The following is a 13,609-nucleotide window of genomic DNA, read 5'->3' on the forward strand; positions in this document are numbered from 1 at the left end:
GCGAAAAACCGTCATAAGTCACTTTTTTCAGTGCTGCTGTAATGGTCATTAAGTAAACTGTTGTAAGTTGAGGACTATCTGTACTCCTTTAACAGATCTAGCTGCAGACCAAACAGCTGACATTGCCCAAGATTTATCTTGGCTCTTAGCATTGTCTTCATTGACTCCATTGTTGGATCCCAATTCCAAGCCAGTATCAGCTGTTTGAATAGGAGTTGGAATCATTATTAAGCAAACTAATAAGAGAGACGAACCGAATGCAAATCTCTCTTTTTAAATGAAGCATTTAGTACCATTTCTAAGTCCATCCTCTTCCTCCTCTTTCTGCTCTTTCTGGAGTCCAGGCAGTCGTTAAGAAATTTCTGTAGTTAAGTGAGTCCATTGTTAAGTGAATTTTGCCCCACTTTACAGCCATTCTTGCCACAGTTGTTAAGTGAATCACTGCAGTTATTAAGTTAGTAACTTGGTTGTTAAGTGAATCTGGCTTCTTAGAAGGTCGCCAAAAGTGATCACATGATCCCAGGACACTGCAACCGTCATAAATATGAGTCAGTTGCCAAGCGTCTGAATTTCGATCACGTGCAATGGTTGTGTGGAAAAACGGCTGCAAGTCACTTTTTTCAGTGTCCTAGTAACTTTGAACAGTCACTAAATGAAATACTGTTAAGTTGAGGACTACCTGTATTAATTGTATCTGTGGCTTGGGGATGGGGTTGATTGCTTTCTGTAGCACTCTGACACCTTCTTCATGGCTCGTTGCACGAATTCCACTTTCCCTCGGTCTTTCTGGATGGCCGTGTACTCGTACGCTTTCAGCTTGCTGTAGTAATCTGAGAATTTATTGTAGAGGACAGAGATGGGCATGCCGTTCAGGATGATCCCGAAAGCAATGCAGAGGAATGCAAACAGCCGTCCCAGGTGGGTCTCCGGATACATGTCTCCATATCCCACAGTAGAGAGGCTTACCTTGAGGTAAATAAAGGAGTGGGGAAAATCATTCAGGAGAGCAAGAAGTGGACTTTTAAAGAGAGGATCATAGATCAGTGGTTCTCATCCTGTGGTCCACAGACCCCTGGGGAGGGCTCACAATGTTGTCGCGGGAGGGAGGGGTGTGTGAACGCGAAGGCTTGAAGAAAAATGTTATGATTTAAATCTTAAGTCTTGGGGGGGATCTGTGGCCATGATCAGTGGTGACACAAAAGTATTTAAGGGGGGGTCCATGGGCCATGGTTGAGAACTCCTTTCTTAGATTATTAAAATGGTAAAAAGGGGTCCCATGTTGTTGCATTAGAACTTTGCCTTACAGAGTAATCTGTATAAAAACCTGCTAAAAGAGACTCTTAATTCATCTCCCGGGTTAGCCCATATTGTTAGATAGTAAATCTAACCATATGGGTGGGCTTCAGCTTTGGGGTCTGCCTGGGGCCCGTTCCTGAGAGGAGGCTTCAGAAACATAATGATCTGGTAGTTTTTAGGACAGGAATGGTGCCACTAGCTTCCCCCCTTCTTTTTGAAGCTCTTGTACCCTGCGCCTCAACCTTTGCCCATAAAATGTGGTGTCAAAAAACTGCTCTCCAGCTGCTTGCTTTGTTTTAAACTATGTACACAAATCGTTACATCTCTTGCATTAAGCTTTTAAGTAAGTCTCAGCCGGAAGCCAGGATAAAGGGCAAAATGAATCAGTCTTCACTGAAAGGAATGGGACACATCTGGTCCCCTGAAGGCCTTGGTAGCTGAATCTTAATAAGAAAATGCAGCTCTCAACTGGGAAAAAGGATCAAGGTCCACTGACGCTCTAAGCACGGCCCAGCAAATGGTGCCTCTCAGCCTTTCCATTGCTAACCTGTCAGAAAAACTCAGTCAGTGCTGAAAACCAAAATTGAGTGTAGCGCCCAAATTTATTTTATTTATTTTTTATTTATTTATTTTAATCCCATTTATATCCCGCCCTTCTCCAAAGACTCAGGGCGGCTTACACTCTAAGCACAAATCAATGTGCTTAGCAGTAGCCTTCATTCTATGTATATGCCTGCCTATTAGGGCTTTCGGGCCCCCCCCCCGAAGCGGCATTATTACAAAGTCAGCTTATTGCCCCCAACAATCTGGGTCCTCATTTTACCTACCTCGGAAGGATGGAAGGCTGAGTCAACCTTGAGCCTGGAGGGATGCGAACCTGCAATAATTGCAGGCAGCTGGTGTTACTTAAGGAGGCATTAGCCCACTGCTCCACCAAGGCTCAAATAGTTAATAGGGGCATGATAGCTAGGGGGAACATCTCTGGGATGTTCCCTTTCTCTTGGTGCCCTAAGTACAGGTAGTCCCTGACTTACAACCACAACTGAGCCCAAAATGTATGTTGCTGGGTGAAACATTTGTTTGCTCTATTTTACAACCTTTCTTGCTACAGTTAAGTGAATCACTGCATTTGTTAAGTTAGTAACACGGTGGTTAAGTGAATCTGGCTTCCCCATTGACTTTGCTTGTCATAAAGTCGCAAAAGGTGGATCACATGACCCCTGGACACTGCGACCATCATAAATATGAACCAGTTGCCAAGGGTCCGAATTTTGAACATGTGACCATGGGGATGCTGTAAATGGTCGGAAGTGTGAAAAACGGTCATGTACGTCATGGAGATTCTCAGTCATCCAGGTCATAGGCATCCAGAAGGTGCTTTTTCATGAGATAACTGGACTTTCTTGGTTTTCTTTGAAGACGTTTCGCTTCTCATCCAAGAAGCGGACAAGAAAGTCCAGTTGCCATGTGATGCAGCACTTTTGGGTCACAAGTAACTTTTTTCGGTGTCATTGTAACTTTGAACAGTCACTAAATGAACTGCTGTAAGTTGAGAATTACCTGTACATGCTTATTTTGCTTAATAGTCAACCCAGGGCCGAGCCAGTCTTTAGCCTAGGATAAATTGTCTGACATACCTTCACAAAAGTAAAAACCCACAATTCACTGCATATATCTCCTGTAATCCTTTCTGAATGATCTACTGCTTTCCCGGTGAGACCGAACTCTGTTTTTATTGTGTCAAACCGTGGCAGCTACTTGGCCTTTAGGAAGCTTGCTGAACATCCTCCCACAGAGGTGATTTGCATGTAGATTTAGGGGGAAATGCAAATAGGGGAAAATCCTGTAAAAAAAATAAATCTTTGGGATGGTTGCTACGATTGATAGTATGACTTTTCAGATGCAAAGCCAGGGGGATTTTGCTTGTTGGGTGCACCCGAGAGAAATGTGATTAGTCTGAGGCTCCAATGGAAATTGGCTCACGGGAATTGGATGTAAATGGCAGAGAAATAGCTCTGAAAATAAACAACCAGATGAAAGGGAGAGGCAGTATTGACAATAGCCAGCGGTCACCAAACAGCATTTTTCACTCATGTGATTTCCTGGAGAGCATAGGAAAATAGCTCTGCCCTGTTGTTCTTGTTGTGATTTCATCGTCTTTCATGTTAGGTACAGTTGGGATAGAAGAACGGATCATCAAGAAAAATGCTGCTCTGAATTATACATGTGATTATATTTCTACGTAGTGTGGGCTGGGAGCTTCTCTCTGTTCCTCAATGCTACGTGCAGGGAAATGCAAGAACAAGGGTGGTCCAATGCCAGTCAGACTAGCTGTTCCAAAGCAGGCTTGAATTGTGCCTTGCAGCAGATCAAAGGCCATTCCTTATCCTCTTTCTTTTTCAGGAATTTGGGGAAATTTTAATTTTGATTAGGGATCGTTATCTATGGAGATTCTCAATCATCCAGGTCACGTTTGTCCCAGAGGTGATTTTTCCAAAAGACAGCTGGACATTCTTGGAATTTTGTGTTTTTTTTTCCTTTGAAAACATTTCGCTTCTCATCCAAGAAGCTTCTTGGATGAGAAGTGAAACATTTTCAAAGGAAAAACCAAGAAAGTCCAGTTACCTTTTGGAAAAAGCACCTTTGAGATTAGAGATAGTCCTCGGCAGTGCTTTTTTTGTAAAAGAAAAAGGTGCCGGAACTCACACGTGTCATACAACCCGCCTTGCCTACCCTACAAGGTTCCATCCAAAAAAGGTGCCGGAACTCCGTTCTGAGCGTTCTATGAGAAAAAAAAAGCCCTGGTCCTCGGTGCTACCACAGTTGGTTTCGATTTCTTCATCTGTCTTTCAAGCCTACAGGTTCCTTACCCTCCCATTCTGGGACTGCCCAACTGGAGGTGTTTCCATATCTTTATCTTCCCCTGGCATGAAACTGAAATCCAAGAAACTCAGGAACCATCAACCAGAATGACGACCATACTCTGAGAAAAGGACCCTGATGCCCTTTAGCCACCTTGCTAATAGCTGACGTAGAGGAACACAATGTAAACATTTCACTTCAGCCCCACTTCTCCTTTGAGAACTAATTTGAACGTCCATTTTTCTTCACCTTCAGCTAATGTGAAGTGGTAAAGAAAAAAAAGCGTGATCATTTTTCTGCACAATATTTCATTCCTTCTCCTCTCAACCAGCCAGGCACAAGTCAGCTGGGGTAAAAAGAAATCTGTGCAATTATTCCTCCATATGTATTTCTGCTCCTTCTGCGCATTGTCCATGGAAGGGAGGTGATACCATAGATGTTGTGACATCATCATTTTAATGACATACGCTATACAATTGGCATCTTCCACATCACAACTGAGCCATTATGTAATTGGAATCATTGATATGATGATTCCATGTCATCATGGCTTATGTCATGGCTTATGGGACCTGTCATGGCTTCCACTTGATGTCTATGAAGCTGTATGGACTTGCATTATAGCAAGGCTGGGAAGCCCGGGGTTTCCAGTTGCTGCTGAAATACCACTGCATAATAATTGGATTTGCTGCAAGTAGCATGTGGAGACTCACAGGTTCCCTACCTCTGTGTTACAGAGAATGAATCTGTCTGATACTACAGCAATGTTTCTCAACCTTGGTAACCTGAAGATGAGCGGAATTCAACTCTCAAAATTGGCTGGATGGAACATTCTGGAAGTTGAAGTCCACCCATTTTCAAGTGGCCAAGGTTGAGAAACACTGTACTAGAGGAACATGTGAAAGGAGTCATAACATGTATTCAGTTACCTAACATGTCACAACTAGTGTTATCAGGCCTCATTTAAATGAAGCTCAACACAATTGCGTGTTGCGGTCAGGGAAGAATCTTGTCTTCAGTTGCTACACCAGGCAATCTATCAAGATTACTGGAGGAAGAATTGCTTTTATATACCACTCATGTGGAGAATAAGTTATGTTGTAGAGGTATTATTTAACATCACCAGCAAAGTATTGCCATAGAATGGAGCAAAACATATTCATTTTCAGGATTTATTCATGACGATACTTTGTTTTCTGTTAGGTTGTTACCTTGATTCTGGGTGATATTGCTAAGCCAATTATGGTTGATCATAAGCATGTACTCAGCCCACATTCATCTGAGCAAAACATTAACAATAGTGCATACTTGGACTGTTGTCTTCTACTTTGAAAGGGAAAACATTAGTGGAGATATTTTCCAGATGTGTTGTAGCGTGCTATGTATTCCTAAATTGGCTTGACAACTTCTGGAATAGATGCTAAGCCACTCCAAATTTATAATCAGCTTGGATGCATCTGTTTATGGAACCATTTCCTGTTGGACAATATTAGTGTTCCTGAACTTTCTTAAATGGTAGCCTTATTTTTCAATTCAAGGGGTAAATCAAGATAACATAAGGCATTTTTTTTCCTCACTGGAAGCAAATGTAGAAAGCTATATATACCCCAATGAGAACCTATCACATGCGATGCATGCATATTGCACCACATGGAGCCAACATGGGTTTTGCTCCATTCTACGGCAATACTTTGCTGGTGAGGTTAAATAATACCTCTACAACATAACTTATTCTCTACATGAGTGGTATATAAAAAGCCAACATTGGATATACGGGAGAATATCCACACACCCAACTCTTGACCTTAAGATGGTAATTCCAGTTTCCATTTTTTATTTAGCCTGGCGACTTAGCAAATAACAGCTGAGAGAAAAGACCATGGAGAAATTTGCAGGACACACCTTTGTCCAGGTGTTGTTTATCCAAGACACTAAATTTATAGGGAATACAATAAATTTTCACCCACCACTACTGGCAGCTTCTACTGTATTTCAGCAATAGGTCTACAAATTATAAATTCCATATCATATTACAATCCAATGACCCAGGCAGCTTTCCCATTTTGTTATTTTGGTCCATCGTTACTAGCTTAATAAAAAATAAAAAAAGAGAACTCATCTCGTGCTCTGGTCTATTGTCAGTTGTTTCAGGAACCTCTTGAAGAACCTCTGTGTCTGTCAGCTGTGATCACCTCTGGCATCTGCCTGTCTCTTGATTTTTCAAAAGGCAGCTTCAACTCTACATGTTTTGTGGGCATCAATCTCACTTATTCTTGGTACATTATTAGGCGAAGCCATCTTTACGGTCTCCATAAATACTAGCTTTGCTGTCAGTTGGCATATAGAAATCTCTGGTTTTTTTAAAAAAAAGCATACAGAAACCCCTGCAAAGTTCAGGCTTCCAATATGTTTTCCTTTCTATTTTCCTCTTCTTTTTCATGCAGTAGCCATGAAGGCTGCAAGAAGACCACCCGTGTGGAACACTGCCACAAAAAAGACATCCAATTCAAGCCAAGCCTCGCTGATTACAGGCTGATCTACTGAAACAGATGTACTAAAGCTTACAGTGGGAAGTGGGGTGGGGTGTCTGTGTTTACATCTCCTCTAAAACCAAGGATTCAGAACAGATGTTCAAAATCTGGGCACATCCTGCTCCTTTCATAACAAGCAGCTTTTCTAAATAAAGAGCAAGAAGGGAAGGTCAGGTCACAAAGAGCACAGCAAGTACTTACAGCAGCCCACCACCAGGCCTGAGGAATGCTGGTGAAGTTTGTGCTGACGACATCATGCTCCACAGTGTAGACCATGGCTGAGAAGGCAGAGATGCCCAGGACGATGAAGAGCAGGAGACAACCTACTTGCTGGTAACACTGGCGTAGAGTGAAGCCAAAGGCTCGGAGCCCTGTGGAATGGCGGGCTAGCTTCAGGATGCGAAAAATGCGCATCAGCCGCATGATGCGCAGCACTTGCCCTACTTTGCCCACTCGCCCCACTTTCTCAATGTCATGTTCATGGTGAGACCCATGCCCGCCAGTCTGGGTCTCATTGATAAAAAGCTCTATCAACAGCTGAAGATAGAGGGGCAAGATAGCAATGAGGTCCACAGCATTGAGAGCGCTACTAGCAAAGCGGTGTAAGTTAGGGGTAGAGAGCAGCCGCAGTACGTACTCCAGAGTGAAGAAGGCCACGCAGAAGGTCTCCACATGTTCCAACACCGGCCGTACCTCTCCAGTGGCTTTGTCCTTCTGCTGCATCTCCTCGACTGTGTTGAGAGCAAGGGCCACCACAGATATGAGAACAAAGAAACTGGAGGCAACCCCCATCGCTTTGGCCATGGTGGAAGAGAAGGGCTTCTCCATGAGGTTCCAAAGGTGCCACCGTTGCGTGGCGTAGCGCATGTGGCAGAAGAGAGCCTCGCTTTCCTGGGCAGCTGCCTGAGCACGGAGCTCCTCCTGCACTTTCAGTTGGTCATTCAGCTCATCACATCTCTCTTCAAAGCAGATACGGCAGCAGCGGGGTGTGTATTTGAGACGGACCCCCCAGTAGCTCAACTCTTCCAAAAAGCTGTGGGGGCACAGCTCGTTTTGTACCTGTAACACCCCGGAAGCGTAGAAGTTGTAGACCAGTTGGAAAACTGCAGGGTCCCGGTCAAAGAAATATTCATCCCCCTGAGCCGCATAGTCATCACAGAGGCCTAGCTGGCAATGGCGATCGGTGGAAGTAACCAAGCGACCGAGGCGCGTGGTGGGATAGGTGGCCACTGCTTGGTATGTGAGATGGTAGGTTCGGCCACCAACATTAATGTTGAGCACCGAGGAGGAAACTAATGTTCTAGCAGCAAAAGCGGGGTCAAATGCAAATATTGAAAGGCGTCTCTTCTGCTCTTCCTCCTCCTCTTCCTCGCCCAAGTACTTCTCAGTTTCCTGGGACAACTGCAATTGATAGGCAGAAGTCGCTTGGGTGTCTATGCGCTCGGCTGCCTTGCATTCTGCAGAAGACACCAGTGGAGTTTCGGGCGCTTTTCCATCCGAGATGGAAAGTTGCTTCTTTTGACTGAAATTTCTCATGGGTGAAACTCTCTAGCCCACCACCCAGGTTTTCAGATGTGTTTCTTGCCACGGCTGTCTTGCTCTGCTTCTTCCTGCTCAAAGCACTCGCGACTCGAGCAGCCAGCCTCACATTTCACTCCAGTCACTCTTCACTCCAGTTGTTGCTAAAACTCAGGATGGGATGCAGGCATGGAAAAGTGGGGCGGGGAAGGAGACGCTGCTGTTGATCACTTTAATCTTGCTGACAGGGAAGAACTGAGTAGTTACAGAAGGGGATTTAAAGGCTATTATCCTATTTTAGCTTCGGCTCCCTTTATCTGTGACGTGAAGGTCTGCAGAGCCAATAATCTTTGGATAATAATTTTTCAAAATGTAAGCATATCAAAATCAATATATCACTATGGGGATCTTCTCAGTATGTTTCCAGAATGGAGGAGAGCCTAGGGTTCCTCACATGGCCCAATGCTAATCCCTCCTTTCAGATGTTCTTCTTGCCCTCCGTTGCCCCTGCCCCTCCTGAAAGTGTGATCCATCCATGCTTACACAGCTGTTCTATTGGCTGGAGCAGATTTTACAGGGAGCAAAGCTAATGCCAATTTTTGTTAATGCTCCAAATAGTCAGTTCAGTGGTAGTGCAGGGATTCAGGCTGACTTAGAGAAGAGTTTCTCAAACTTGGCTAGTTTAAGATGGATGGAGAATTCGGGGAGTTGAAGTTCACCCATCCTAAAGTTGCCAAGTTTGAGAAATCCTGATCCAGAACACAAAAGTAACTGTGCCCCACATACCTTAGCACTGGACACAGAGAAAGGGACGCTGGATGCTGTTTTGGTCTGTAAATCTGCCTGGTCAGACCTCAAAAGCTAGAAGTCAAGCTTCCAGTACCCGATTCAATGCAGCAGACTGATTTCTCTGCATAGCTTTTTGCTTATTGCTTTGATTAACAAGGGGAGAACGTGTTAGACAAAACACAATGTTATATGCATGCCAACTTAATTTGTACAATTACTAAACGAGTTCCTTTGGGAACAGAATATGGAACAGTTTATTGTAGTAAGTAAGATGACCCTGCCATTGGCCTATGACCCCAATTGTTGTCATCTGGTGATCGTTGATGTATTTGCTCAGACAAAATTCAGCTGTCAGAGCAAAATATGTTTCTCACCCCAGTTGCAGTAGACTAATCTTTAATAAAGCAATGCTTTTCACGAATGTTGATGCACCTGCCTTTAGACTTGTAACCACAAACATATTACAGTCCGTTAGTGTTTCAATGCCAGCAAATTGTATCAGTAAAGGAGAAATACCTGTAGCTCTCCAGATGTTAAGTGACTCACCACTGGCCACACCAACTAGCTTGGTAGCAATTGTAGTTCGCCCATACCTAGAACGTCACAAATTCTCCACCTTTGCTTTAAAGCCTCAAGATAGGAATCTTTCTGCTTTTGCTTTTATTTTAAGTAGAGATCCCAGAGACTGAACATCACATACATGTGGCATATGGCCATGTGTTTTGCTTTGTCCTTCCTCAAAGAGAAGAAGGCATTTTGTAATAAACTCTTTGTGAATATCATTCTGCTGCTCATGGGGCTTTGTAAGACTGATGTGTGAAAGTGTGTTTTAAGACCCATTGATTTCACTGGCATGTTCTCTAGATAAAGCTCCATATTTGTATATCACATGCAGGTTCTTCTCTTTCCTTCTTCCCCACCCCCACCCCATGCATTTCCACAGCTGCTTGATGGGTATTAGGTTGTCCAACAGCTTAAATCTGACTTACGGGCTGGCATGAATGTCAAATATGTATTGGCACAAACTCCTGAATACTTGCCATGAATAAACAACAGGGAACTTGATAAGATTTTGATCACCTGACTTTTTGTTTAGTTCCTTCCCCCCCCCCCCCCCCCCCGGTTATGCAGGCTTTGAATTCTGGCTTTCAATTAATTTGTGGAATTTTTCTTTCCTAATCAGATGAAAACTGGGATAATCTTCGCTTTTGGCATGGAGTTGGGATTGGAAGGGGGATTAGTAAATGGATAGCTTCCTTTTGCCATGTTTCTGATGTCTCTGTAATAATTATAATGTATATAGATAAGCAATAGCTGGATAAAGGGGCTAATGCACAATTGCTGATGTTGGGAATAAGGTATTCCAGATGCAACATAATAGGCACAGACAGATATGCTTTAAGGAGATGGAAATAGGCCATGGATCTTAACAAGCTTTTCAAGGCTCTGAACATCATGAAATGTGGTGCCTCTGTCCTGCAGTTGGTGACAGAGATTGGCTGCAAATCATATCATTGCCAGTTCCAGGTGACTGCCACTTCACCTGTCATTGTAAAATGACATCGGTGAATGGTGGAAAAGCATTCTATATTATTTTTTGTGTATAACTTACAAAATATTAAGGGTGGGGGAAGCTTCTCTGGGGTCTTTTAGGCCAGATAATAGATTTTTTAAAAAATCATGGAGGTATAAAAAGAACAATAGGGATTCAAGAAATCAATCAACCATTTAATGAAATGAATTGATTAAAAAAATATGTCACAATACATACAATTTTGGAACGGGGTATGATTTGCTCTGGTTAGGCCACCTCCCCTTTTGGTCCCACCCATTTTGGTAGGGTAATTCTCAGCAGGTCACACACCACCATCCACAAAATTCTGTCCAAACAAAGTCTACCTATGCTGGCTTAAACTGAACGAAAATCCAGTACAGGTAGCCCTCGACTTACAATAGTTCATTTAGCGACCGTTCAAAGTTACGGCACAGAAAAAAGTGACTTATGACTTTTTTTCACAGTTGCGATCTTTGCAGGTTGTAACACCTCCATGATCCTGTGATCAAAATTCTAATGCTTGGCAACTGGCTCATATTTATGACCGTTGCTGTGTCCCAAAGTCATGTGATCATCTCTTGCAAGTCCATGGGGAAGCCAGGCTCAATTAACAGTCAGGTTACTAACTTGTCAACTGCAGTGATTCACTTAACAACTGTGGCAAAAAAGCCATACAACTGTCTCACTTAACAACAGAAATTTTGGTCGTTAAGTCGAGGACTACATGTACCACTGGAGTAATTTGGCAATAACAATAGATTTGTTATTTTGGCAAGAGTTTAACAAAACCTTTCAGTGCAGCCAAAAAAAAATATATTTAAAAATGGAATACAGTGGTGACCATATCGGTTTCACCCTTATGAGAGGAGAAAAGATTTGCAGAAATTAGTCCTCTACTTGCTATGCAAAGCCCAGTCCTGAAGAGGAAGCCTGCCCATTTCTCCAGACACAATGCCACTTAATTACCTCTGTAATAATTTCCCTCCATTATTTTCGAATATTCTATTTTGAAACGGTGCAGGTATTTCTGTAGACGTAACCAGCCAATGCCCTGGGAAGGATGTTTGTGTCTTAAATGAACCTTGTCAGGAAGCCTGTAATCTATCATTCACTGCATGAGAGGTCCCCAAGAATGGTGGCTGTCTGCATGATGACGCAAAAAAATGGCCAACGAATCAGAAGAAAGAGCCAACGACCCCTTGGGAGAAAGCAAGGAAGAAATTTGTGGTTCTTTCTAAATTAAAGCGGAGAGTTAATGGGACATTCCAGGGTTGCCAGTCAGCTGAAAATTACAGAATGTTGTTATCAGGGGAGGATTAACTACTAAATCCACAAATGCCAATAAAGGTTTCTGAATGTACATTTCTGGGTTTAAAATAGGATCATTTGAAAATGTCAGGTAAATGCAAGCATGGAGATGCAGAAAGACCAACTGAGTAAGAACTTAATTTTTAAAAGTCAAGTCAGGAAAGTGCATATATCTACGTAATAGACAGGTTGAAGACAGTTCTTTATTTGAGGTCCAGAAAACTTGGGGTGGTTGTATCGAATAAACAATAAGGACTCTGGGTTCACATTTTGATCGAGATACAGGATCAGCCAAGATCAGCTTAAATGTCCAGGTCTTGAGTCTTAAATTACATCACTTCCAATGGCAAAAAAATCCCCAAGTGGCTTACAATTCTAATAATCAGAATATTTTCATTCATTCACTCATTCATGCATGCATTTGCATTTATACCCTCTCGGGAGAAGGTATTAGGTTCAGATGAAATCCACAAAACCCACACCAAGTTCCATGGTTGAATCTGGACCTGCATTTGGATCTCCCTAATCCAGTAACTAATATATGTCACCAAAGCATAAGACAAATATTATGATATGAAGCAGACCAACCTTAGAAAAGCTTTAAAAAGCCCCCCCAAAAGTCATATATTTTTTTATTCCTGATGATGAAAGAAAACAATGCTCTCTTTAATTTCAGGCTATTTTTTTAAAAAATAAGTGTTTTATTAGTTTATTAGTTTCAAAGCAATTCTGTGTAGTATGGTACTTATGACTAATATTCAGACCAATATAGATATTATCAGCTTTGTGGTCACAGATTTCCTAAGAAAACAACATACAGATATGTCATTAGAAGATTTGGGCAACAGAGAAAAATATGCTGGTTTCTTGCTCTCTCATGAATATCATACCACGGAAAAAGACTTCTTAACATTTCTACATGGGGTGTATGAATCAGTGGGGTAGGGTCTAGAGACTGAAATAAGATGTATCAAAGATGCTTTGGTATCAAGCTACATACAGGTTCTAGGCAAGTCAACACTGTGAATGGCACTTGGAAGCCTCTTGGTAACCAACATAGAGTCTACCTTGATTTTACAAAAAAAGGAGATAATTAGCACCTTAACCTTTTTATTATTATAGAAGCATATCAAAATTTCATGGGACTAGAACTATTTTTCATTTCCTTAATAGATATAATGATGATGATGTTATCCATTCATTCGATTCTATGGGCCAGGTCTCTCCACATCTTCCAATCTTGCACTCCTTCTTTGAAATTGTTCTACGCTCTGGTTGGTGTCAGTTTTGATGGTGTCCAGCCAGCATGTTCACTGATGGTCTGGTTTCCTTTTACTGCTAACTCTTCCAAACATAATTGCTTTCTGTAGCCTTGGTGGAGCAGTGGGCTAATGCCTCCTTAAGTAACACCAGCTGCCTGCAATTAGTGCAGGTTCGCATCCCACCAGGCTCAAGGTTGACTCAGCCTTCCATCCTTCCGAGGTAGGTAAAATGAGGACCCAGATTGTTGGGGGCAATAAACTGACTTTGTAATAATGCTGCTTGGGGTGTGTGTGAAAGCCCTAATAAGCAGGCATATACATAGAATGAAGGCTACTGCTAAGCTTGTAAGCCGCCCTGAGTCTTCGGAGAAGGGCGGGATATAAATGGAATAAAAATAAAAAATAAAATAAATAAATAAATTCCCCCGCATGACATGAGCAAAATAAGTGAGACGCAGCTTCGCGATTTTCCCTTCTAGTGACATGTC

The 13,609-nt window shown here is 42.4% G+C and overlaps 1 protein-coding gene across 1 annotated transcript; it reads right to left on the reverse strand.

Moving 5' to 3' along the window:
* Positions 1-684: 684 nt before the first annotated feature.
* KCNV2 (potassium voltage-gated channel modifier subfamily V member 2) lies at positions 685-8,225 on the reverse strand (the record flags this gene model as incomplete). Its single annotated transcript, XM_083351161.1, has 2 exons — positions 685-966; positions 6,891-8,225. The coding sequence occupies 2 exons, from the start codon at positions 8,223-8,225 to the stop codon at positions 685-687; spliced, it is 1,617 nt and encodes a 538-aa protein (XP_083207287.1).
* Positions 8,226-13,609: the final 5,384 nt, after the last annotated feature.

This window comes from Vipera ursinii (assembly GCF_947247035.1).
Source record: "Vipera ursinii genome assembly, chromosome: 2".
Taxonomy (NCBI): domain Eukaryota; kingdom Metazoa; phylum Chordata; class Lepidosauria; order Squamata; family Viperidae; genus Vipera; species Vipera ursinii.